Source organism: Neolamprologus multifasciatus, chromosome 10 (assembly GCF_963576455.1).
Source record: "Neolamprologus multifasciatus chromosome 10, fNeoMul1.2, whole genome shotgun sequence".
NCBI lineage: Eukaryota > Metazoa > Chordata > Actinopteri > Cichliformes > Cichlidae > Neolamprologus > Neolamprologus multifasciatus.
Window position 1 is genome coordinate 3632130 of NC_140448.1, and position 24432 is coordinate 3656561.

General features: G+C 43.8%; 1 protein-coding gene across 6 annotated transcripts in view; it reads right to left on the reverse strand.

Annotated features, from left to right (window-relative positions):
* usp25 (ubiquitin specific peptidase 25) overlaps nucleotides 1-24432 on the reverse strand; it is a 43743-nt gene continuing 19311 nt past the window's right edge. Inside the window, exons 8-26 of one of the 6 annotated variants that reach the window (XM_085175927.1) lie at nucleotides 22721-22794; nucleotides 22199-22272; nucleotides 18919-19070; nucleotides 17098-17225; nucleotides 16904-16999; nucleotides 16573-16737; nucleotides 15131-15369; nucleotides 14918-14988; nucleotides 14612-14840; nucleotides 14036-14305; nucleotides 12098-12237; nucleotides 10062-10235; nucleotides 8097-8192; nucleotides 6785-6963; nucleotides 6058-6136; nucleotides 5880-5959; nucleotides 5491-5614; nucleotides 2734-2926; nucleotides 1-885 (exon numbers count right to left, since the gene is read on the reverse strand). In XM_085175927.1, the coding sequence (XP_085032053.1) occupies nucleotides 713-885; nucleotides 2734-2926; nucleotides 5491-5614; nucleotides 5880-5959; nucleotides 6058-6136; nucleotides 6785-6963; nucleotides 8097-8192; nucleotides 10062-10235; nucleotides 12098-12237; nucleotides 14036-14305; nucleotides 14612-14840; nucleotides 14918-14988; nucleotides 15131-15369; nucleotides 16573-16737; nucleotides 16904-16999; nucleotides 17098-17225; nucleotides 18919-19070; nucleotides 22199-22272; nucleotides 22721-22794 (2736 nt within the window). In that variant the 3' untranslated portion in view covers nucleotides 1-712. Of the gene's footprint in view, nucleotides 886-2733; nucleotides 2927-5490; nucleotides 5615-5879; nucleotides 5960-6057; nucleotides 6137-6784; nucleotides 6964-8096; nucleotides 8193-10061; nucleotides 10236-12097; nucleotides 12238-14035; nucleotides 14306-14611; nucleotides 14841-14917; nucleotides 14989-15130; nucleotides 15370-16572; nucleotides 16738-16903; nucleotides 17000-17097; nucleotides 17226-18918; nucleotides 19071-22198; nucleotides 22273-22720; nucleotides 22798-24432 lie in introns of all 6 variants that reach the window. The other 5 variants (XM_085175926.1, XM_085175928.1, XM_085175930.1 and 2 more) reach the window with 5 other exon arrangements.

Consider the following 24432-nt stretch of genomic DNA (forward strand, 5'->3'; position numbering starts at 1 on the left):
TTTATGTGGCCTAAAAGGGCCATAAATAAAATTTTATTCTCTCAATTTATTAACAAGCCACAGGAAGTCCATGACCATCTACCACAGCACTTAAAACATCTCATTCTGGCGCAGTCCACAAAGACATGAGACCCATTTGAGATCCTCTTGAGCCGCCGATAAATCTGAAGGCTCTCTTCCTCGCTCTGACTTCCTTAGAAAAATAAAACAAAACGTGGAAATACTGTACCAAACTGGAGGCGGAGCGGCAGGGTGATCCTTTTCACACTGAGACGGGTGCGTTAGAAAGGGCTATGAGTGCGTTCGGGGAAGCTTGAATCAAACGGCAACAACAACAATAATAAACTAGGAAAAACCCTCAAACTTTTTTTTGTGTGTATGTTTCGTTTTTGCTAAGCGGAAGCAGAACATGTTTCGCTTTCAACCCCTTCAGGATCGCCACCGTTTATCCATCAACCTCTTCTCTCACATACGTTTTCCCCTCCCAGCAGTCTCTCCTCCACAGCCCTCTATCGTGTTTTGCTTAAAATAAAAGTGAAATAATATTTATAATAAAACCTATAGCAGCAAAAGAGTAACAGAGGAATAACAGCTAGAAGCGAGTGACCCCTGGATTGATAAGGAAGGCATGGGTTAAAGAGAGGTCCATGAATTTCTGCCCGGCGTGTCGGGCCTGCGATGAGGGAGAGGCACCTCGGCGACCCCTCTGAGCTCATCTTCCCTCGGTGGGCACCCTGCCGAGGGCGGCCATGATGCGGCTGAACCGTTCGCACAGCTCCAGGGTGGAGTAGGTGGGCAGCTTGGGAGGGTCGTGGAAGCTTTTGATCTCCGTTGAGCAGTCCAGCAACTTTGGGAGGAAGTCTGTCAGCTTCTCCTGGAGGTTAGCTGCAGTCAAGAAGTGAACAGACAGAAAATGAGGAACTGTCACCGTGCAGTGAAAATCAGATTTTCAGGCCATTTCATTAGTTAGAAAGGATGTCTCACAGTGAATGCCTGTGTAAAAGTCACAAGAATTGTGACTTTTACACAGGCAGCTTATTTCCAGCTGTATTCCTACAATACATATACGTATATACAGACATTTATGGCCAATTCCAGGCAGCCTACAGTGTTTCACAATAACAAACAACAAACAAAAGAATAATGCAGTTCACGTGACCTTTCCAGCGCGCGCGAACCCACTATTTGAACCCTGGAACACCATACCATCGGCTTGCATAACCCCCGTATAATCGGCGATCACAGCGAGTCTCCTTGACCGGCGTTATTAAAGGTAAGTGGGAATGTTGGCCACCCTCTGCGCCGCTCAAAATATACCTCTCACCCCCTTTTTATTTATCTGCCCGGTCGACGAAAAGACGCGCAGCCACGGTAATTGTAGAAACTAATGGTGGTGGTGCGTGTATGCGCCCGGATAAGCTGTCTGCGGCCCGGGACGGTGTAACTCCGTCACAGGGTGACAATAATCTCCTTTTCCTGAACAGAGGTCACCATCTCTGCCGACTGATGCTGCAACAGCTCAGCCCTCTGCAGCCATCTGGTTATGAGGTCACTCCAGTACACAACAATACCATTTCACTTTCTTCCATTTACCAGTCAGTTAGAAATACAACTGGGTCGACATCTAATCGTGGATTATTCATTTCATATTCATGATCAGATAATAGTGGGGAAAAAATACCTGCAGCAGCCAGTCGTAGCCATCAGTCTGTGGATGGTCTGAATGTCATGATCCTACTTGTTCTCCAGTGATCACATTTACAGGATTTTCAGAAAACCTGACCTCTGACCTCAATGTCACGGTCACTGAGATTTTTAGTAGATTGATTTAAAAGTCATATATTTGAGGACGTTTTTCCTTCCCACTGTCTCCAAGTGCTTGCTGTTGGAGGTTTCTCTCTACTATTGCCGGGTCTTTACCCCACAATATACATTGATTTAGAGCAGCGGTCCCCAACCCTCGAACCCCGGACCAGTACAGGTCTGTGAGTCGTTTGGTACCGGGCCGCGAGAGTTGAGGCTCGGGTGTGAAATTTATGGTTTTCAACGTTTTTATCGTTAACTCTGTTTGCCTGGGTTTTTTCCCGTGTTGTAGCTGTGTGTCTTATTTTGAAAGAAATATTTACACGTTACCATAGCGACCAGAAAGCATTAAGGGGAAGAGAGGAGGATGTTACTCTCAATGTTGTTGGTGCATTTCAGGAGGACGCTGCTAATAAAGTTACACGATTACACAGTGAATTCACGTTTATTATTATATTTATAAAATACCAGCGTTTTTGTCTCGATTGTATCATTTTATTTTGTTGTATTTATCCGCGACACCTTAAAGGCCGGCCCGTGAAAATATTGTCTGACATTAAACCGGTCCGTGGCACAAAAAGGTTGGGGACCGCTGAGTTAGAGTGACCGTTGTTGTGATTTAGCATTTATCTTACAGCTACAGGTAGGTCCGAGTGTTTATTAGTGCAGCTCTGTGTTGTATGATGAAATCATAATAAAATACACTAATAAATAAGTATTTCTATCTACTTACAAACATTAGTATTGTATAAAATGTTATCTTCAGGTGATCTTTTTCTGTCACACTTGTGCCTTCTGATACGTGACCTGAGCCGCGGCCTGATTATGGCGATCTTCGGCAGGGGTACGAGGGAATGTACTAGTAACCTAAGCCAACTCTCCGGAAATATCTAATAGGCTAAGTGTGTTCCTTCTCCCTTAAGGACTCACATTCCATCTCTTGGCCCAGGTAGGAGCACCAGCGGTTCCTCATGTCCTCCACCGCCAACAGGTCTCTCTCTGCGTCATGGACCAGCAGCAGAGGGATGCAGGACACCACCAGCTCATTCATGATGCCCAGGCCTGTGGTCACCTCAGGCTCTTCTCCCGACTCAAACATGGCGGCTGCTTGCTCATTTAGTTTCTGTGGGGGGGAGGGGGGGGGGGCAGGGACACTGATGAGTCTTTTATATCAAAGCTTTTATTAGTTACTCACACATTCATTTTGGACTAATATCATAGCTCGCTGTGTGGCACAGACCACCCAAGAAGTTTCTTTTGGAGAGTAAAGTTCTCTTCTTTTATTAGTCTGTTACTTAGGACTAATGAGCAGCTGTGTGCGTCTATGTGTGTGTGTGTGTGTGTGTGTGTGTGCGCACTGCACTTTGAGTTTTTAGCTGATAAGTCAAAATGCCAGCGTTCAAAATGCAAAACCACCGGGTGACATCACTGTGGCTACGTCCAGCGTTTCTATACCATCTATCAGCAGACGGGTTTAAGAATACTGAAACAAAAGGGCACATTTAATGTTTTTAAATAGATTTACAAAAGCCTGAGGAATCTGAGGTTCACTAAATGGGATGAATGGCCTGTTTTCAGCATCTTTTTCCTGCAGGATGATTGCATTTGTCTCTGCCTATCAGGGACCCTCACACTGACATACCCGACATCAATAACCCCACAAACATCGCTGCTGTGTAGATTTCTATCTTCATTCATTTCCAAAGTAATAGGAAAGCTGCATATTTTAGTTTTATAGAAATCCCTCAGTCAGAACGTGGTATATCAACCGCAGATGGAAACTAGTGAGCTAATTTCCAAGCCCATTAAACCTCGTAAATCCTCTTTTTCATGGATGCCATGATGTCAAACTTCACTGTAACACCCCAGAGAGAAGCCACATTGAACGTTTCGGGGAACGGAGAAGAGTTTGGCCCTGGAAATGCCTAATGACGTCAGGCTTAAGAGGATTGATGAGCGGGCTGCTAGAACAAACCTCTTGTTGCTGTCGCAGCACCGGTGCGCTCCCGTCCCTCTGACTTACACAGAATCGGTGCCTCGTACCTGCTCACCCACAAATCAACTCCCCCGTAGTCTGAAAACCTCAGCAAAACTTTTTTAATCTAAATTCTTGATAAATTTCAATCTGGCTTTCGTAAGACTCACTCTACCGAAACTGCACTTCTTAGAGTGTCTAATGATATTTTCATGAATTATGATGCTGGAGAGTGTTTTGATGTTGCTGGATCTGACCTCTGCTTTTGACACTGTTGATCATCTTATTTTGTTAGATAGATTAAACCACTGGGTGGGTGTATCGGGTACCGCATTGGAATGGTTTAAATCCTATTTGTCAAATCGATCTTTCTTTGTGGCTTCCTCTAAGTTCAGATCCTCCGTCAGCTCTCTTGCCTATGGGGTGCCTCAGGGCTCTGTCTTGGGACCATTATTGTTTTTGTTGTATTTACTCCCTCTTCTGCAACTTCTTAGCTCTTTCTCTGATATTTCATATCATTGTTATGCAGATGATATTCAGCTATATATCTCTTTTAGGCCACCTGATGTTTCTAAGCTCCAAATCTTGCAGTCCTGCTTAGATTCTGTTAGAGATCGGCTGGCTGGTAATTACCTTCAACTAAATGCTGATAAAACCGAAGTCATGGTCTTTGCTCCTGAGAAATTTGTTCCCCTCGTGGTTAAAAATCTAGGCCCTCTTGCTTCCTATATTAAATCATCCATTAGGAACCTTGGTGTTACATTTGATCCAGCTCTGACGCTGGACACACACGTAAAATCTTTTCCTTTTCTTCTGTTAGACGAGTACTCAACAGTAATCCCAGGTATCATTAATATCGCAGAATATCTTTAAGTCGCTGGAACTAAAGGATCCTGACTTTCTTTAACAGGTAAGCTTTTCTCTCTGGTCGAGGCCTCTAACACCTTGCTGTCACACACAAACTCCCTGACCTTGTCTCTGAAGAAACGAGCTGTCTGGAATCAGAGACTGCAGGGCGGAATTGCAAAACATCCAAATGCATTAACTGTGTCAATGTTAGCAGTGTTTTCAATTAAAACAAGAGCTGAAGGTAAACAGCTGAGTGCGCACAGCTCGACGTTCTGGCCAGAGGACTAAGACGAGCAGTCGCCCTGCACAGTCCTGAGGTTTGAGGTTAGTTGAGGACACGCTCGTGTCTCATGGTAATGTGTTTACACTCACTGGCCCTCCTGCTTCCTATTCCCACTCCAGTGATTACATTACAAGCACAATGCCAGTGTAAGGTTACTGAGTGCAGCAGCGAGAGGGCTGCTAAAGACCAGTATGAGGCTGATCAGACCAAACTACCCCCAGCCCTAACCGATAATACCCGAGCGTAGCCTGGAGCTTGGTGGGAGTGAAATGAAAAGGGGCTCACTTCACAACGCTGAGAGGATTTTCATCTGTCAGTATCAGATGAAAAATCTTCAGTGGAATCTTTTGTGGGCTGCGAGCAAGCCAAAGCAATATCTCAGCAAAAGCAATTTGATTACGGAGCCCCGCTCGGTGTCGGAGGGGAACGTCTAGTTTTGCTGAGTCACTTTAGCAGAGGAAGTTTGACACAGAGGAAAGGGAGTGACACAGAAGAGATCACAGAGAAGAGCTGCTTGATGCAAAGGCTTCCGTTCCAAAGCGGCTTCTTTGAAGTGGGAAACACGGCACGCGGGGCTCACCAGCAAACACTCTCGACGGTAATGGCCGAGCAGCTCCTCGTCGTGCCCTCTGTACAGGCCTTTTAACAAAAGCTCCTTGTTGTACTGGTAGGCGTAAATCAGATACATGAGAGCCTCCACGTAACTGGAAAGAAAGATATTACATTCAGATAAAACTGTAGCAAAGACACACTGGCGGCTCACAGAGTAACACAAGAAATGAACTCGGTGAACCCACTGCACAACTTTAACGCTGGGGAGCTGCACGATTGTGAGCTGCTGCCCCCTGCAGGTGAACACCGAGATGGGAAATTACATGAAAATAAAGGAAATCAGTTAAATCTCTACGGAGACGCTGGGTTTGTTTATTTGAGGTTTTTTATACGTTTGCTACAGAGGCGTCAACATACTTGGTCTTCTGGAAGAGCTCCAAACCGGTCACCATGAGGATGGTGGTTTCACGAAAGTTCCTGTAGTCCTGATGCCATATCTGATGGAGACAAGCCAAAGTCAGATTGTCCAGGAAGTGTGAATCTGCTCAAATGTACAGTTTTAGATGAACAAAAGACAGACGACACAACTTCTGACCTCGTATTCATCCATGTTGACCTCCTCGGGTTTAATCAGGTCCAGTTTGGCACGTGCCACATTCATAATGCTCTTACATCTGTGAGAGGAAGAGGAACGGGGGGTTACTGAAACGGAGCTGGTGAGTCATCGTGAGGTACTCCAGGAGATAAAACGCTCCACCCTGCCCCTAGGCCTTAACGTGGCTTAATGAATCACTCTTTAGTGCTGCGAGGACTAGTGAAGCACTCCTCCAGAGGCTCCTATTGAGGCCACATTCACACATAAATCTAATTATCTCGCTCAAAATAGAGAAGGGAGAAATCAATTTTTCTCTCATGAATATGGATCGAGGCCAACAATCATAGCTGAAAAGTTTTAAGAAATAGTAAGGGACATTACGCACCCTAATGACACCAAAATGTCAGAGTTAAAAGAGGGGGGGATCTTGATGTACAGCAGTGGTAATTTGAAAAGAAAAAGTCAGTATTGGACGTGTGCCTTGTATGATTTGTGTTCGAACAAAAGGCAGAAGGCGTGCAGATCAGAGAGGATTAGCAGCATGAAAGTGTTGCTCTGATGAGACACAGTCAGTCTGTGCTCTTACAGTCTCTGCTACCCTCTGCTGGTCACTACGAAGAACCGATTTCAGGTAACCAACTCGATTCTGACACAGCCATGGGGAAAAAATATATGCAACATGATCATTTTTTTAAATTACGAGCTCGCGGCAGAGTGAGGACTGCACCTCTCATCGAAGGCCAGGTTCCTGTCAGCAAACTGTGTGAGCAGAGTCCTCTCCAGAATCTTCTTGGGTGCCTGGTTTTGGATGAAGTAAACGATGATGTGCTGCAGTCGGTAGTCGTTCTCAACCGGCGTGTCTTCTTGGGCAAATCTCAAGAGACGTGCATACTCCATCTTGATGGCCTGAACAAAGAGACGAAGGAAAAATAAGCTGCTCGTCACTGCGTTAGAGAGAAGTTACTTAACCCTTTAAAACCGGTGGGAGCGGGCACGCTCTGTTTTGCGTAACTACTTTTGGATCCTGGTAGCTCTGCAACCACGTGAGCTAGCGCAATAATTTTTTTGCATATGAAACCGGAGGAGTTGTACTTACATCTTATGCCATCAGCTTGTCCTAGGCAACAAAAACACAATATTCCAGAAACACGCTTTGCCGATCCGATCAGCTGTTCATAACACTTCCTACGTTGGAATAGACGTCAGCGCGAACCTTTGCATGTCCGCCATGACCTGCCTGAAACCGGAAGTGACGTCATTTTCACGGAAATGTAGGTTTTTTTTTACCATCAGGGCCTCATGAGCCTATACTGGTGTTTTTAAAAGTTATCTTTGACTTTATGACTTTCTGTGTGGTTTCTGGGATGCTTAGGACTCATATTGCACTGCTGGAAATAGTTTATTTTGATGCATATGCTGCTTTTTTGCAAATTTGCATTATAATATTTATTTTCGTTTTTCCTGCAGTGTATAAAAATTGGTGTATTTCAAAAATAAAACTATGAAGACACTCAAAATAAATTTCCTGTGGTGGGAAACTATTTTGTGCAACTTTTTTGTATTTACAGTTTTGAGGGATAAGCCTCTTAAATTTCTCTAACTAGAAATATATGTTAAAAAAACAAAACGATTTTCAATTTTTTTGTAGTTTATTGCACTTTTTTTGCAATTTATGTAATTACTATGCACTTAATGCAGACATATTATTAAAATCTGGGCTATAATGGTTGTATTGATGTATAGCAACTTGAAATGCTCCCAAAAATGGCTCCACAGCATGTAAAAATATAATATAAGCTCTGGCGGACTTGGTTCTATGGTAGGTCTTAAAGGGTTAAGTAAATGACAGCTTAATTTAAGCAGCACACCTGAGTGCCGCATGTGTACATGTAAGCCCCTAAAACTATTCCACTGTCACAAACAGAATCCAAATGTGGGAAACGCTGCAGTGGTCTGAGGAACAATGTTACACTGGAACACAATAACAGAAGAGGAGGTGAAGGAAGTGAGTGAGAGCGGACAGGAGAGAGAGGTTGTACCTTAAAAAAGGCCGCCTCGGGCCCACTCTTTTCATACACGCTGCTGGATTTGCCAATGGCCATAATTACACCCTGCATGTCGGGGGTCATCATCGCCTGCCCAGGAAGCAGGAACCGTGTTAAACAAGGCCCTGGTGATGAACTGAGCAAGGTCAGGCACTGTGTTATCTGCTCTAACTTTCTACAGCAAGGCGTACCATAGTCAGGACATGCCAAACATCACTCAGCAGTCCATGCACCGGTTGGTTAGACGGGCAAAAGTCGGCGGGGATGCGACCGGTCAGTTTAAGAGGCGGAACGCGCAGAGCTCACAAGGAGAATGTGGAAAAACCAAGACAGCCTTATGGAAAATGTGTGACAGACAACCCAGAGTGCAGGAAGACAGGCTGGAGCAGCAGCCCTACAGAGGATATTCAGCACTCAGTACACACTGACCAGCAAACTACCGCCAACATTTACAGAAACATTGATTCCATGATAGCTGCATGAAAGCTATCTGTTCATTTTTACCTCTGCCAAGGAAGTTTGTTTTTGGTAGCACTTGTGTGCGTGCGTGTCATTCTGTGTGTAAACACGACAGCTCGAGAACATTTGAATAAATGCTGATAAAACTTTGTAGGGGTGTAGGTCCATGTTGGAAGAAAGGAGGAATATCGTTCTATATTAGTTAGAGATGCTTTAGCATCACATTATATAATAAACTCAAGTTAATCGGTCCGGTTATTTATCCAGCACCTACTCCAACATAATGTTGGTGTAATCAAAGTCATGTCTGTCATGCTACATACAACTTCTTACAGTGTTGTTTAAAAAGAACAAAATACAATACTGCCTCCTTGCCTGCCTTGGCGGAGGTTTGCGCTCTTGTGCAAGTAGTAGGGCTGCACGATTTTGCATAAAATGAGAATCACAATTTTTTTGCTTAGAATTGAGATCACGATTCTCTCACGATTTTCTTTTCCAGTATAAATATTTATTGCACTTATTAACTGCACATCAACTTCGTAACAGTTGAGACTGAACATAAAAACAATAAATAAACATAAAAACAACAAATGTCTCACATTTTGTCGTTGCTGCAAAATGTTGTACTGCTTGAAATTCCGTCTCCACCGTTGCTCGACGCTGCGTGTATAGAGCAGGTAGTGCAACAATAGAAAAATAGTTGCGGGACGGCACTGTGTAGCGTTTGTCTAGGGTGTTGATCATTTTCCTAAATCCCTCGTTTTGCACAGTGTTGATGGAGCCATATCTTTGGTCAGGTGATAAGTAACAGCCTCCGTAATTTCTTTGTGCCTGCGGGAGTTCGACGGGTATAGGGAAGCGCTGTATAAGGTTCCAGTTATTGATGTTTGGGTGGTTGACCGGGACGGATTTTCTCCTGTCACTTTCTCGTCATCCCTGACGTGCTCTCCGGTTTTTCCTGCCAATTTTAGCAGCCAGCTTCTGTATCACGTGGTATGAGGCTCCGCCCTTGTCATTTGTTGAGCAGGAAGAGTGAGCGCTTGTTTTCACGCAGATTACGTCCCGGATCAAAATGCGGTACAATCGTCGTCTCTCTTTTTCTTTTCTAAATCGTTGTCATTTGGAAATGAGATCGCACATAAGTATGAATCGAGATCGCGATTTTCTAACGATTAATCGTGCAGCCCTAGCAAGTAGCATCATACATATAAGAGCACATGTGCATCACGGTATGAAGCAGCAGTCTCGCCTGTTGATGTGTGTGGTTCATGAAGCACACCAGCTTTCTGCACAAGCTCCACCTGACTTTGTGCCGCGGTGTCGACGGCTCAACGAAAGACTTTTCACACGAGTAACGCAGAGCAGCCAACAAAGGGGCCAAACTTACTGCACTGCATTGTGAAAAACCTTATGCTCTATGGAGCCAACGCAACTGGGCAATGAACCTCTCATTCTATAGATCAAACAGGCTCAGACAACACTTGATGGAGCCAGAGCTACCTCATCATCATACCCCCCCTCCTCTGACTCAATGACAAATGTCCCCACATTAGGAATGGCCACCTCGACTGTGCGCTGGCCAGGGGACTCATCCTCTGTGACCAGGTCAGGAGGGGGGGTTACGGGAGTGTTCGTCTGGACCTCGGGCTCAGGGGAGATGGGAGGGGGAAGAGACTGGAGAGAAAATGGGACAGATGAAACAGGAACGATGGAGGACTGATGGAAACAGAAGGAACATTATATAGGGCAAAGGTGAAACAGGAAGAGGAAAAAAGTTTGAATAAAATGAGCTCATTTTATATCTCCGCATAAGACTTTTCTAAACTATGCAAGTAACTCTGAATCCTTGTTAAAACTCAGTGGGCACAGTTGTGGAAAAGTGGGGCAGAAAGTTGAATAAACATGACACAGCAGTGTTTCCCCTAGGTGGGAAATAATCTTTTTGAGTTGCTGTAATTGTTCCTCCTCTCAGTACTGGCTGTGGAAAATTTCTAAATGGCTTATTTTATGGAAAAATCCACACTACAGACTTCAGTGCGCCAAGTTGTCAAGCAGGTATCATCCATGGTGCACTTTAGGGCTGCCACAAACGATTATTTTGATAGTCGACTAGTCACCGATTATTTTTGCGATTAGTCGACTAATCAGATCATCATCCATTGGACGTAAAAGTACAGCTTATTGCACCAGCAGCATCTGCTCTTATATAACTATCGTTAGCTTACAGCTTTAAGTGTTTAAGGTATGTGCTAACTAAAAATAAAGACAAGATGATAGTTTATTAAATTTTAATGAAGTTTGCAGATTGTTTCGGTGAAGTTTAATAAACTCCTTGCTATCTAAAATATAACAGGACACCGGAGTAAATTCTCGAGCATCTCACACTTCTGATAATCAGCTGTCTGCTTGATGTTTATTCAGCTGTGTAAAAACTATAACTTTAATCTCAGCCAAACCGATTTACTCAGGAACAAATAAAATACTGAAAAAAGCCAAACAATAACATTTTTAAGTTATCTAAGTGACTTATATATCATGTTTAACCTGAGTAGCGAAAGACGGCGGTGGGTTTGAAAAGGATTTACCGGGAGTCCGGTGTTCTCACGGCTCTAGTGAGCCTAGCCCCCGGCTAGCTATCGAGCTAGTGGCTAACAGACGTCTTCGAAAACGTCGGAGCGCTTTTGAAAATATGTGGTGTCTTGATAAACTGAGCAGATATTTGAGGTTTACACAGCTACATTCTCGCCTGAAAATATGTTAAACGTTTATTTTGTGACCCAGAAAGAATAATAAGAGTAATATTAAAACTAACTAGCTGCCGCCATTGTTGGAAACTGAGCTGGGCCGCGCTATGAATTCTGGGACAGAGCTTCTTCTTCTTCTTCGGGGTTTAACGGCAGCTGGCATCCTTGTACATGCAGTGCTGCCATCTTCTGTTTCAGTCCGTTATTACACTCTTAAATCCTACTACTTATTCCTGCGTCTTTTGGGATCTTACAAAGCTTCAAACGACGCGTCGACTATTAAATTAGTCATCGACTTTTGATAGTCGACTAATCGTGGCAGCCCTAGTGCACTTTACTTTAAGAAACTTAGTGAGCCTGTGAAAAATGCTTAACCTACCCATGTGATGCAGGGGCAGTAGAGTCCCACTGTACAAAAGCCATCCGACATTTATAAGCTAAATGCTCCTTTATGTTCACCAGCTGGTTTTTCTTTGTATCTGTGCAGCTTGGTGCTTGTATGTTTGGTACGGGGGAGGTTACAGTCTATTTGTTTTAAACCAACTGCCTGAGTGAACCAGGAGAACTAAACAGACCAGCAATGGCTCTTTGAGTTCATCAAAATAAGCAACATATCTAACACAGAGGCATTCACGTGATCCACCCGATTAAAGCAGTGTTTAAGTAACAGCTCTCGACTGACATAGCTCTTTGTTGAATACCTTTATGAATGTGACTTGTTTAGAATGAGAAAGCGCATGCATGACTTGTTGTGAGTCTTCTGTAATGTGTGTCTTTGCATGTTTTACATACAGCATTTAGTAACGCTTCAGGGCTCCTCTCCTCCTGTTCAGCAGCAGCCCTGGAGATGGCCCTCTCTGTGTCCTCCTGCAGGTGCTTGGAGTCGTTCGTGGGTGATGGCTGCTCCATGTATTCAGGATCCTGCTGGGGAACTACAGAAGGAGCACACCACCATCATACAGAAGCAGCAACACTTCAGCACAGTCTAAGTGACAAAATCTGCAGTTCTTTTAATGGCCACTTCAGGCTGGCCTCAAAGCACATCAGTCTCCAATTAACAGCATTAAAAACACACTGACAGACGATTTATTTGTTTGTGCGTTGTTAATGTTAGGGGAAAGTGTTTACTTTGACATAAACCCACAAACATTTTTCTATTGCTTGCGCCGTGCAACAATACTTTCATGCTGCAACAAGCAAATAACAATGCAAGCATGTTGACTGAGAGCACTTGTGTGTGTGTGTGTGATATACACTTGCACAACCAATAGAAACACAGAACGACAGGGAGAGGCATATGTGGTACCAGGGCTGCCACGATTAGTCGACTATCAAAACCGTCGACGACTGATTTAATAGTCGACGCGTCGTTTGAAGCTTTGTAAGATCCCAAAAGACGCAGGAATAAGTAGTAGGATTTAAGAGTGTAATAACGGACTGAAACAGAAGATGGCAGCACTGCATGTACAAGGATGCCAGCTGCCGTTAAACCCCGAAGAAGAAGAAGCTGTGTCCCAGAATTCATAGCGCAGCCCAGCTCAGTTTCCAACAATGGCGGCAGCTAGTTAGTTTTAATATTACTCTTATTATTCTTTCTGGGTCACAAAATAAACGTTTAACATATTTTCAGGCGAGAATGTAGCTGTGTAAACCTCAAATATCTGCTCAGTTTATCAAGACACCACATATTTTCAAAAGCGCTCCGATGTTTTCGGAGACGTCTGTTACCCACTAGCTCGATAGTTAGCCGGGGGCTAGGCTCACTAGAGCCGTGAGAACACCGGACTCCCGGCAAATCGTTTTCAAACCCACCGCCGTCTTTCGCTACTCAGGTTAAATATATATAAGTCACTTAGATAACTTAAAACTGTTATTGTTTGGCTTTTTTTAGTATTTTATTTGTTCCTGAGTAAATCGGTTTGGCTGAGATTAAAGTTATAGTTTTTACACAGCTGAATAAACGTCAAGCAGACAGCTGATTATCAGAAGTGTGAGATGCTCGAGAATATACTCCGGTGTCCTGTTATATTTTAGATAGCAAGGAGTTTATTAAACTTCACCGAAACAATCTGCAAATTTCATTAAAATTTAATAAACTATCATCTTGTCTTTATTTTTAGTTAGCACATACCTTAAACACTTAAAGCTGTAAGCTAATGATAGTTATATAAGAGCAGATGCTGCTGGTGCAATAAGCTGTACGTTTTACGTCCAATGGATGATGATCTGATTAGTCGACTATCAAAATAATCGTTTGTGGCAGCCCTACGTGGTACACATGAAGATCGTGACACAGCAGAAGCAGAACACAAAGACCACTTCAACACAAATACTGGGTCGCTCACTCAACCTAGTGGTTAGAGCAGGGCAAGCCATTCATGTGTGAAAGGACTTTAAAGCAGTGACACCTCTGCATCATTTCCTTATGTATATGACTCCATGCTTTTATTTTGGTGAGGTAACCAGAATGTGATTAAAAAGTGCTTTTACCTGAATAACAACAAATAACTATGCGTCACTGTCTAAGGTTGTATCCACCATAATTCATCACAACTGAAATACATTTATAGTTTTTTGTAATAACTCTTTTCTGTTTTGCTATAAATATCGTATAATTTCACAGCGCACATTGCCAGACTGTTTTACAACTCTTCAGGGAACAAAAGATTTGATATATACTGCTGTTTCTTAATAAATTCTACTCTCTATTGTGAGTGTTATGGCTCTGACCTGCATTGTCTGGAGGGCTGGACTCAATACTCATGGGCTGAGGGGAAGAGGAGGAAGTGGAAGTGCTGGATGCCGCGGAAGCAGCGGCGGCTGCTGCTGCTGCTGTGGCCAGTGCCAGCTTCTCCTGTTGGGCCTTGCGAGCCTGCATGATGTCCCACTCTTCAATCTCCTTATCAAACTGTTCATTATCCTCCTTCACATACTGCTTCAGGTCTGGCGGCAGTTTGTCCATGCCGCTGAGGATCTGCCCCGTTTCCTTGTCAAACTCCTCTGCAATGGAGAGTTAGGAAAAAGAAATATGAAGGTTTCCTGAATGTCTATTTGGGAATCAGATCAGTTCAGAAGTATCAGGTGTAGCTTGGTCAAATCGGTATTTTGTGGCATAAAAGAATGTGTATTGTTTTATGAGCAAAGAGAAACACATTTAGGTATCGATACAGAGAGAGGCTGATGACACAAAGTAATGTGATATAGAGCTCAAAACCCCAAAAGACAATCCAGCCAACATTCTGATATGAGTCACTTTTCTACTATGACAACCAAAAGAGAGATGCAAGCACCGGAGTTCATTCTTACCTTCTGTGAGAAATGGCTTCTTGTCATTGATGTACATGAGACAGTAGGCACTAGCATTGCGGTAGCCTCCAAAAGAGTCCCTGACAAGCTCCTCCCAGGATGACTTTGTCACTGAAATATCATTGTACTTCATCCAGCAACGCTGATGTGGGTCATAGATGTAAGCCCAGTAGTGGCCTGCATTGGCCTGGCCTTCATGGACCAACACTGCGTGAAGCCGATATGGAACCTGCAGAAACACAAACAAGGAAATGTGAGGGTTGGGTTTATTTTTACAAGTCCAGGTGAAAGGACTGGGTTGCTCACCTGCATCATAGATTTGTCCGAGTACATCAGCTCAATGGTTCTGTGAATTCTGGTAATACTCCCCTGCAGATCTGCAAGTAGAGGATCATATACGACCTATTAGCATGTGCCATAATAATGGCCAGCATAGCGGTAGGCAGATCAATCACGCTGAAATATACTCATGCTATCACAGAGTGCAAATGACTGGATACAGAAGGAGCATAGCCCTACCACGAGTGTCATTTTCCACTTCACTCCTCCAACGGTGCAAGCAGCCCTCGAGCACTCTTAACTCTTCTTCGGTGATGTGGCGCGGGGCAGGGTGCATGGGGAGGTCGGGGGGCAGACGGGACTGCGTGAAGGGCTTATGAATGGGTACCCTCTGCTGCTGGGCTGCAGAGGGAGCAGCGGCAGGACCTGACGCAAGGCCCGAGCTCTCCAGAGGAGGTAAGGAGTCCTGCTCAGCTGTGCTGCAGGGTTAGAAATGTAAACTTTATGACATCTCTAAAAAAAAAAAAAAGTTCACACTGCAGATATTTTATAGTTTGAAATGACAGCTACTGCAACAAACAACAAAACCATAAGAATCTAATCAAAAATTCTAAATGGATCGTTTATTCCATGTCCCTGCAGCCACATTTGTCAACAGGAGTGCCAGGCCCTCTGCCTCTAACCGTCTGGGCTCTCTCTGATGCCGGGCTCACACGGTGCGATTTTTGGCCCATTTTGAGCCAATTTTTGAGTCGTGCGACTGTTTTGGCGATCGGCCCGAGTTTGGCCTTCATCGTGCGTCGTGTAGTATACGTGGGGTAACGAGAAGCGATTAACACCTCACGACCAGCTCCCGATCATCAATCGCTTGGTCGCGAGGGTGTCGCCGCAGTTTCTCACACTGCGCGCGCGCAAACACAAATGTCAGCGAAAAAGACGGCGCAGCGCAGCAGTGCAGCGTGTGATCTGGACACAAGCGATGGAGGCACTTGTAGAACTTTGGAAAGCTCATCCGAGCCTTTTCGATGTGGCCTCACAAAATGATCACGACCACAACAACCGTGAAAATAGTTGGATGGACATCGCTGCTCAGTCACAGCTGCCTGATCAATGTTTTTCATTAGCAATTTAGCAAAGTTGATGGCGGTGGTGTGTGTCTGTGTGAGTGAAAGACAGAGAGGGAGAGCGAGCGACAGAATTTCTGTTATAACCTTCATTTTATGGACGCACAGTGTGAACACTCGGGTCGTATAGTGTGAGACCTGCATCATGACCTACGAACTTCTAACCCCTGCGAGTCAATCGTACAGTTTGAGCAGGAGCTGAATCGCGCGACTGACAAAATCGCACAGTGTGAGCCCGGCATTACAGTGAGAAACTCTCTTACACTGCCATTTTGCTCGACTTGTCGCCCGTGTTTTGACGTCACATCATGCGTTGCGTGACACAGCCCTCTCTTGTATGTCCCACGTTCCATATATTTTCAAAAACTGTGGAAGGACTGAGTTTGTTCTGGTAACTGTGACTGATTTAATGTGATAATATTAACCTTTTATCACGTTTTTTTTTTACCATTTGTTTTTTTGCACCATCTAATCTTCATCTCGTTCATCTTCACCTTCTTTGTACCAATCTGACACACACTTCAGGCCTTTTTTTATTTTTTATTTTGTAAAACTCGCCTTGGTGGTGGCAGTTGTTGTCCTGTTGTTCCACCAGGGGGTGCTGATGTGTCAATATCGTCCACTGGGGAGGTACACACTGGTTTGCTGGAAGCAAACTCCATGGCATACTGGAGGACATCTGCCAGAGGAAACCTCTTGGGGCCTGAGCCGTAACTCAGATACCTGAGAGAAAAACAAGACGTAGCAGAGATGGAGGGAGGCAGACGGAGCAACAAAGTGGAAAGGGCAGAAGATGAAAGGGTGCAGTTTGAGTGAAAAATGACTGTGGCTGTCTGGCAAGTTCTGCTGACCTTGGCTGAATAATGGGGTATCAGTGGACAAGCCATACCTCTCCAGTCGCTGTTGGAGGAGTGTCAGATGCTCTTTCAGCCGTCTGATCTCCTCCCTCTTGATCCTGGTTATTTCCCTGTTCCTGTCCATGTACCTGACAACGCACACATATCACACCAGGAGCTTCAGGATTGCACATATATACACTACAGGCTAACAGAGGTGGTAAAAAAGAAAGCCTGATTACGTTACCTATCCATGTAGAGCATAGAGGGGAACTCAAGCTTGTTGTGAATCTTCTCAGGACGTCCGAGTGCTTGGTTGAACTCAAATCTTGACAGTTCAAAGGTCAACACAGGAGGGAGTTCTGTGAACCAGTGCTGTAAGAAAATTGGATGTTGATGGATTTTGGTATTCAAAAAGGATCAAATACAGACCCTCAGATACTGGAAATTTAAAGATCACATGTCATGTTCTCATTTTTAAAATCAGACATTGGATCTGTATCAGAATGTGAAAACAAACTGATCTATACTAACTTTGTGTTTCAAATACTTGAATGTATTTGTTCCCACATTAGAAATGGGGGACGATGTCATGCAAGATAAACAGGTTAGCTTGCTGTACTGTGATGCAAAGTAAAAGTGAAGCACTGTGTTGGAGGAAAATGTGCTGGGTTGGGATCTTTTTTCCCCATGCTGAGCCATTGCAACCAATCTTAAGGGTTGTTAAATATATCTGAGTTTAATACAAATCCTTGGTTTTGAGGTTTTTCTCTTGTCTAAGTTTATTATTTCCCTTCCCCGTGCCTTAAAGCCAGCTTTTGTCTGATTGGCTATTTCTACAAATAAAACAGCTTGTTGTGGCTTGTTAGTTGGCTTGTAAGTTAGTTGGCTGAGACTACGTCCACGCTAATGCGTTTTCGTTTGGCCTCCCGTCCACACTGAGACGGCATTTTTGCTCATGGAAAACGCAGCGTTTTTAAAATGCTCTCAAAGTTAAAGCAGTGTGGACAGAGAGAACGTAGAAAACCATGACACGTTTTAGTCACGTGATGCAGTCAAGTGACCAATTAAACTAAGATAGCGGAGGGCGTTACACAGCAGCTGTTTTGTTTGCTCTCAGTTTCGACAGCTCTATTAAAGATTAATATCAGTCTGTACGTGCTCCAGATAGCTTTTCTTCAAATTCTTTAATTCTCACTCGCTTTTGCAACTTTGTACTTTTGTGTTACTCGCAGCAACAACTCCACCTCATTGTTAGTCTATTTAAAAAAAACGACTTTGCGCTTTCCTGAACATTTTTCCGCGACATTTCAAAGAGCCGGAAAGTAAATAGACAGCAGAAGGAAATGGCACGGGTCGAATCAGGACTGGAAGGTAAGCGTTTTTGGCCGTTTCAATGTGGACGCACAACTCTGTGAAAACGACTGAAAACGACAGTGTGGACGCGGAGCGTTTTCAGACGAACACGCCGTTTTCAAATCTATCCGGGCTAGCGTGGACGTAGCCTCAGTCACCAACTAACACATTGTGTGACTTTGCACTTCTCACCTCTCCTAAGTTAAGTAATCTGTGAAACCCTGCTACTGTGTATGATGTGAATGGCGTTGTCTTCTTTCATTTCCAGTGCTGATGGCTGGTGTTTTTTCCAGAGGGCTGGGTGCCATACTCATCTGCAAACCTGCTGGCCTGATAATTAGCTGCTCCAGGCAGCTCTGGGACAGCGCAGTCAAGGCTACAGCTAAGCTGAGGTCAAACCCAAAATAGTACAGGTGTCACAAAAGGGCAAAGAGGTTAGCCCTTTGGAGAGGATCCAGCACATAATCTCTTACTTTTAACCTGATTGCTTTCTCTGTGCCACTGAGAGGTGACGATGGCAAATAGAATTGTGGAACATATATATTGATGCAAACAAGCAAATGTTCCATATGCAGGTGTTTTCTTTCCAAGATGGAAAGATCAGACAGATATTAGATTTTTTGTGACGTATAAAACACTTTCTGATGGAAAACTAATCTAAATCTAAAGTTCTTCTGCGGGAGCTTAACTGTCAGCGAGCTCTGGCACTTACTTCTTGTCCAGACCTGGCAGAATTCTCTGCTGAGTGCAGGGACTCGATCTCACCCTCGATCATTGCTGCCTCAAGACACTCGTGTAGGTCCTTGAACCCATTGACCTGCAAGGGGTACTGTCCAAACATCTCTGTGTTTTCGAATTTTTTACCTGTGGGATTGCACACATACAACAGACATGGACAGATGAGTGCACTTGAAAGAGCGTCTGAGAAAAAAAAGAGTGCACACTAAGTGTCTATCGTGTGGCCTATGCCCCCAAAACGCAACAGTAGAGGTATGAACATCAATATCACTAACATGATTCAAAGTTATATCAAATTCCAATAATTACATCACTTCAGGGATTAACTGTGTTATTCTGTAATTACAGAAAGCAACAGTTTTTTATATTAAATACTGGCCCCGTACTGGGAATAGCAGGAAGTATGTAAATCTTTTATTTTCTTAATGCTTTGTATTTCCACCTTTGTTCTGGATCAGACACTGAATCCTCTTCAGTAAGCAGAATGTCAGTGCTGCACAAATTTCTGAAGGGATACTCAGCCAATGTTCAGACTAGGGCTGCCACGATTAGTCGACTATCAAAATCGTCGACGACTGATTTAATAGTCGACGCGTCGTTTGAAGCTTTGTAAGATCCCAAAAGACGCAGGAATAAGTAGTAGGATTTAAAAGTGTAATAACGGACTGAAACAGAAGATGGCAGCACTGCATGTACAAGGATGCCAGCTGCCGTTAAACCCCGAAGAAGAAGAAGAAGCTGTGTCCCAGAATTCATAGCGCAGCCCAGCTCAGTTTCCAACAATGGCGGCAGCTAGTTAGTTTTAATATTACTCTTATTATTCTTTCTGGGTCACAAAATAAACGTTTAACATATTTTCAGGCGAGAATGTATCTGTGTAAACCTCAAATATCTGCTCAGTTTATCAAGACGCCACATATTTTCAAAAGCGCTCCGACGTTTTCGGAGACGTCTGTTACCCACTAGCTCGATAGCTAGCCGGGGGCTAGGCTCACTAGAGCCGTGAGAACACCGGACTCCCGGCAAATCGTTTTCAAACCCACCACCTCTTTCGCTACTCAGGTTAAACATATATAAGTCACTGTTATACTTTAGATAGCAAGGAGTTTATTAAAGTTCACCGAAACAATCTGCAAATGTCATTAAAATTTAATAAACTATCATCTTGTCTTTATTTTTAGTTAGCACATACCTTAAACACTTCAAGCTGTAAGCTAATGATAGTTATATAAGAGCAGATGCTGCTGGTGCAATAAGCTGTACGTTTTATGTCCAATGGATGATGATCTGATTAGTCAACTAATTGCTAAAATAATCGGTGACAAGTCGACTATCAAAATAATCATTTGTGGCAGCCCTAGTTCAGACTGGTTTTGTTTTTTAAAATCTGCTATCTGACTCACTCGCTTGTCTTTTCGTCGCTATATGCTTCTCTTTAAATTGTATTAGAGTTCACTGGGGTGTTTATTAACTAGTAGCTCTGAATAGTGTGGCTGGTTTTGCATGCAGTGTTAGGAAAACATGTTTTGAGAATGTAGTGCAGCTCCACATCTTTCAGTTATGGAATTTTGGGAAAATAGCTTCAAACTGGAAATAACATAAACGTCAGAGAAAAAAAAATTATACTAAAATGTGAAACAGCTAGACCACAAACTGTACATAAAAGTTGGATACTGTATTACCATAGAAGTAATCTTAACCAAAGAGCCACATCTCATTCCAAAGTAGGGATGCACCGATACGGATACTGGTATTGGGTATCGGCCTCGATACCACATTTTCTAAAGTACTCGTACTCGTTAAAAGTCCCCCGATACCGGGGACCGATACCACGGTCTGAGACCTGTCTATGTTTGAGCGGCATGTAAGGGGTTAATCACAGGCGCCAAGTGCCCACCCCCAGGCCCCGACTGTGACTGTGCTAGTGAGACTTCTAAACAGAGAAACAGACGAGTAAATACCTCTCAGCCCCATGTAGCAGTGTGGAAAGTGAAAGGCTTTGTAGCTCAGTGTCACACATTATAGATGAAAACAGAAACAGTCTGACTGCTGATAATGCAGAAAAGCTACTTTTCTTAAAAAAAACCCTGCCACTAACTTTTTCTCTCCATTAAGTGAGTCATCTTAGACTTGATGTTAATACCTACCTCAGTTGCACTGACTGCCACAGTCCTATGTTGGTGGATGTTGTTAGTTTATTAAAATATTGTGCACTAAATAGCAAAGATGTTTATTAATGCCCCTTGTGTTGTCCAAAGCGGCAGAGTTTACAATAAACTGAAAACAATACTTGAGTTGCACTGTCACTGTTTAATTATTTTTTTCGTAATTATTTATTCTGTAATATGTTGCATACAACATGCTTTTCATTTTAAATAAATGTTCTTAATTCCAAACCAGTCCCTTGTTTTTTTGGGGGTTTTTTTTGTTAAATTATAGGACTAAAGCTGTTACCTGTAAATTTAAATCATGTTTTTATTAAGTACTCGGTATCGGTATCGGTATTGGCGAGTACTGAAATGCAAGTACTCGTACTTGTACTTGTTTCCAAAAAAGTGGTATCGGTGCATCCCTATTCCAAAGCATGGGCCATAATTTAATGACATACTCAATTAATGGAGCGCTATCATTTAAATTATAATACATAAATGTTTTAGCTATTGCTTAAGTCAGGCTGGTCACTTGCTTTAATGGTCTTCTGGTGCCAGAGGTCATTTTATTAGGGAAGTGTCCATGATGACAAGGATATTATATTATCTCCCAACATTAAAGGTGTTGGAAATTTTAAAAGAAAGACAAAGGTGCGTGGTACCTTTTATACTTCTTTACATCCGAGGTGATTTTTACTTGTTCAGCACCCACATCCTCACAGTGACTAGGGTGAGGATGCGACTTTAAAAAAAAGGAGCAGGACTGGAGTTGCTAGGGGACATGCAGATGAGGCATTAAGGTTGTTTTGTGAACAGCAGAGTCCATGGGCCCAGCTTTTAGTGGCTCTGGGCCAGTACTGTCATGCGTAATAAGCACAATGTCAATCAGCCGTCGAGGTCTTCCACAATCAATGCAAACACTCTCCTCTTTTGCATGGATCACATCTCATTAAGACAAGGTCACCTTTCATTACTAGGGGCAAGGACTTGCTCTGCTTTGCGGCTGCTGCAATCAGACTATGCTAACACTGTATTTCTCTGTGATACGACCAAGTCTGCCTCTTTTTTTCTCTTTATTGGTTTCAATTAAACACCCCGTCTCACCTTCATGGACCCCCACAGCAAGGAAACGACCATAGAAAAGTTCCACCATCGGGTTCTTTGGCTTCTCACCCTCCCTGGAGAAAAATCAGGATAATGTTACAGGCCTCACTTCTTCACATTTCATGTAAACAAGGACATTTTTTTATTGTGCCCTTTAAAATATGTCACATTCCAATGTCGGAATCAGATTACACAATAATCAGCCTGATTATGACACAACCCACATGAAGAAAGCCGCTGATTTGGTTTGGGAACAAAAATGGCTGCTTTGTGCAACAAATAACTGTTTGAACTCTGGTGAGGGAAATAAGGGAACCCTTGTGACAGTGTTTTTGCTCATTCCCTACCGTTCAGCTCTCTAAACCTGACTCTAATAGTCTAATCTGACACAGTGGCTGTCACATCACTTGAAAACACTGTGTAGTCTGAGACCGGCACAACATCAGCAAGTCAGACAACCTGCCTGACTATGGGGCCACTGTTTCCACAGCAACCTCTGGATCCAGGTACAGCTGCGCTTACCTGTCTTCTTCTGCCTTCATCTGGAAGGCATCCTCCAACCAGTCCAGCAGCTTGTGGGTGAACTCACTAACATCCTGCTGTTGAGCGAAGCACAGATAAGAGTAAACAAATAAGAGTACAGCAAACCAATAATACGGAGGTCATTCAAATCAATGTCATCTATCATCTGCGTGCACTTTGGATGTAAGAGCGGCGCTCTTATTGGAGAATCTCGCAACCTGGTGAACTTCAAAGGTAACCTGTGTGCCTCGAGGGCACTCTCTGGTAGATATCAATGTCATCTAGTAATTCAGGTTAATGTCTATCCAGCCTGAGTAATACAAAGGAGAGACATGACTGATGAGCACACGGGCCACAAGGCTGACCTCAGTTAACCTCTGGCCTAGCAAGAATGTCTACGTAAGAAGAACAAATGCACAGTTTCGTACATTTTATGCATGTCTCTCACATTTCGTGGATGAACACACAAATCAGATAATTAATGGCCAACAGAACTTTTGTGACAGACTTCAGAGGGGACGAAGAAGGTTAATAGTCACTAAATAAAGGCGGTTAAGTGTTTGGGGTTTTCCTTCTCAATATTCCCCACTGATGCAGTTAATGCTATAATACTATTGCCGCCAGCGTTACTCTCGTTAAACTGACGTTAACGCCATAACCGCATTAACGCAGCAAATTTCCATTAGCGAGTTATTGCGGATCGCTGACAGCACTATATAATACATTAATACTTTCATTAATATTCATCAGGAAAAGGGTGGCGTGCCCACTCACGGTCAGGGACAAGACCCTGCCCCAAGTGGAGGAGTTTAAGTATCTCGGGGACTTGTTCACCAGTGATCAACAGATGGATTGGTGCAGCGGCTGCAGTGATGTGGACACTGTACCAGTCTGTTGTGGTGAAGAGAGAGCTGAGTGTAAAAGCGAAGCTCTCAATTTACCGGTCAATCTACGTCCCTACCCTCACCTATGGCCACGAGCTGTGGGTAGTGACCGAAAGAACGAGATCGCGAATACAAACAGTGGAAATGAGCTTCCTCCGAAAGTTTGGCCACTCGGGAGGGGCTCAGAGTAGAGCCGCTGCTCCTCCACAGCCAGCTGAGGTGGTTCGGGCATCTGACAAGGATGCCTCCTGGGCTCCTCCTGGGTGAGGTTTTCCGGGCATGTCCCACTGGGAGGAGGCCCCGGGGCAGACCAAGGACATGCTGGAGAGATTATATCTCTCGGCTGGCCTGGGAATGCCTTGGTGTTCCCCTGGATAAGCTTTGGAGAGGGAGGTCTGGGCTTCTCTGCTTGGGCTGCTGCCCCCGCGACCCGGCCCCGGATAACCGGAAAAAAATGGATGGATGGATGGATGGATGGATACTTTCATTATTCACAAAATAATTATCTGCCAAGCCATAGTTTTATGTCAGAGCTTCACATGTGACTGACACTTGGAGCTCAGATGTATTTGTGCAAGCTCAGCAGTTCATTCCTAGACTAATCCATCATAATCATCATCAAATAAGAGACAAAAAGAGGGGGATATTTCTGCTACTGTATGGAGGATATTAGTGCTAATGTAATGGCAGGCTCCTCTGCTGCCTGGTGGTATTGGCATCGATCAGCAGCAAAGCTACTGAAGGGCAATAAGATGAATGGACTATGGAAGCAATCGCCCAACTCTAATGCCTGACATCTAGGGTGACTGCTAACCCCACCCAAACTTT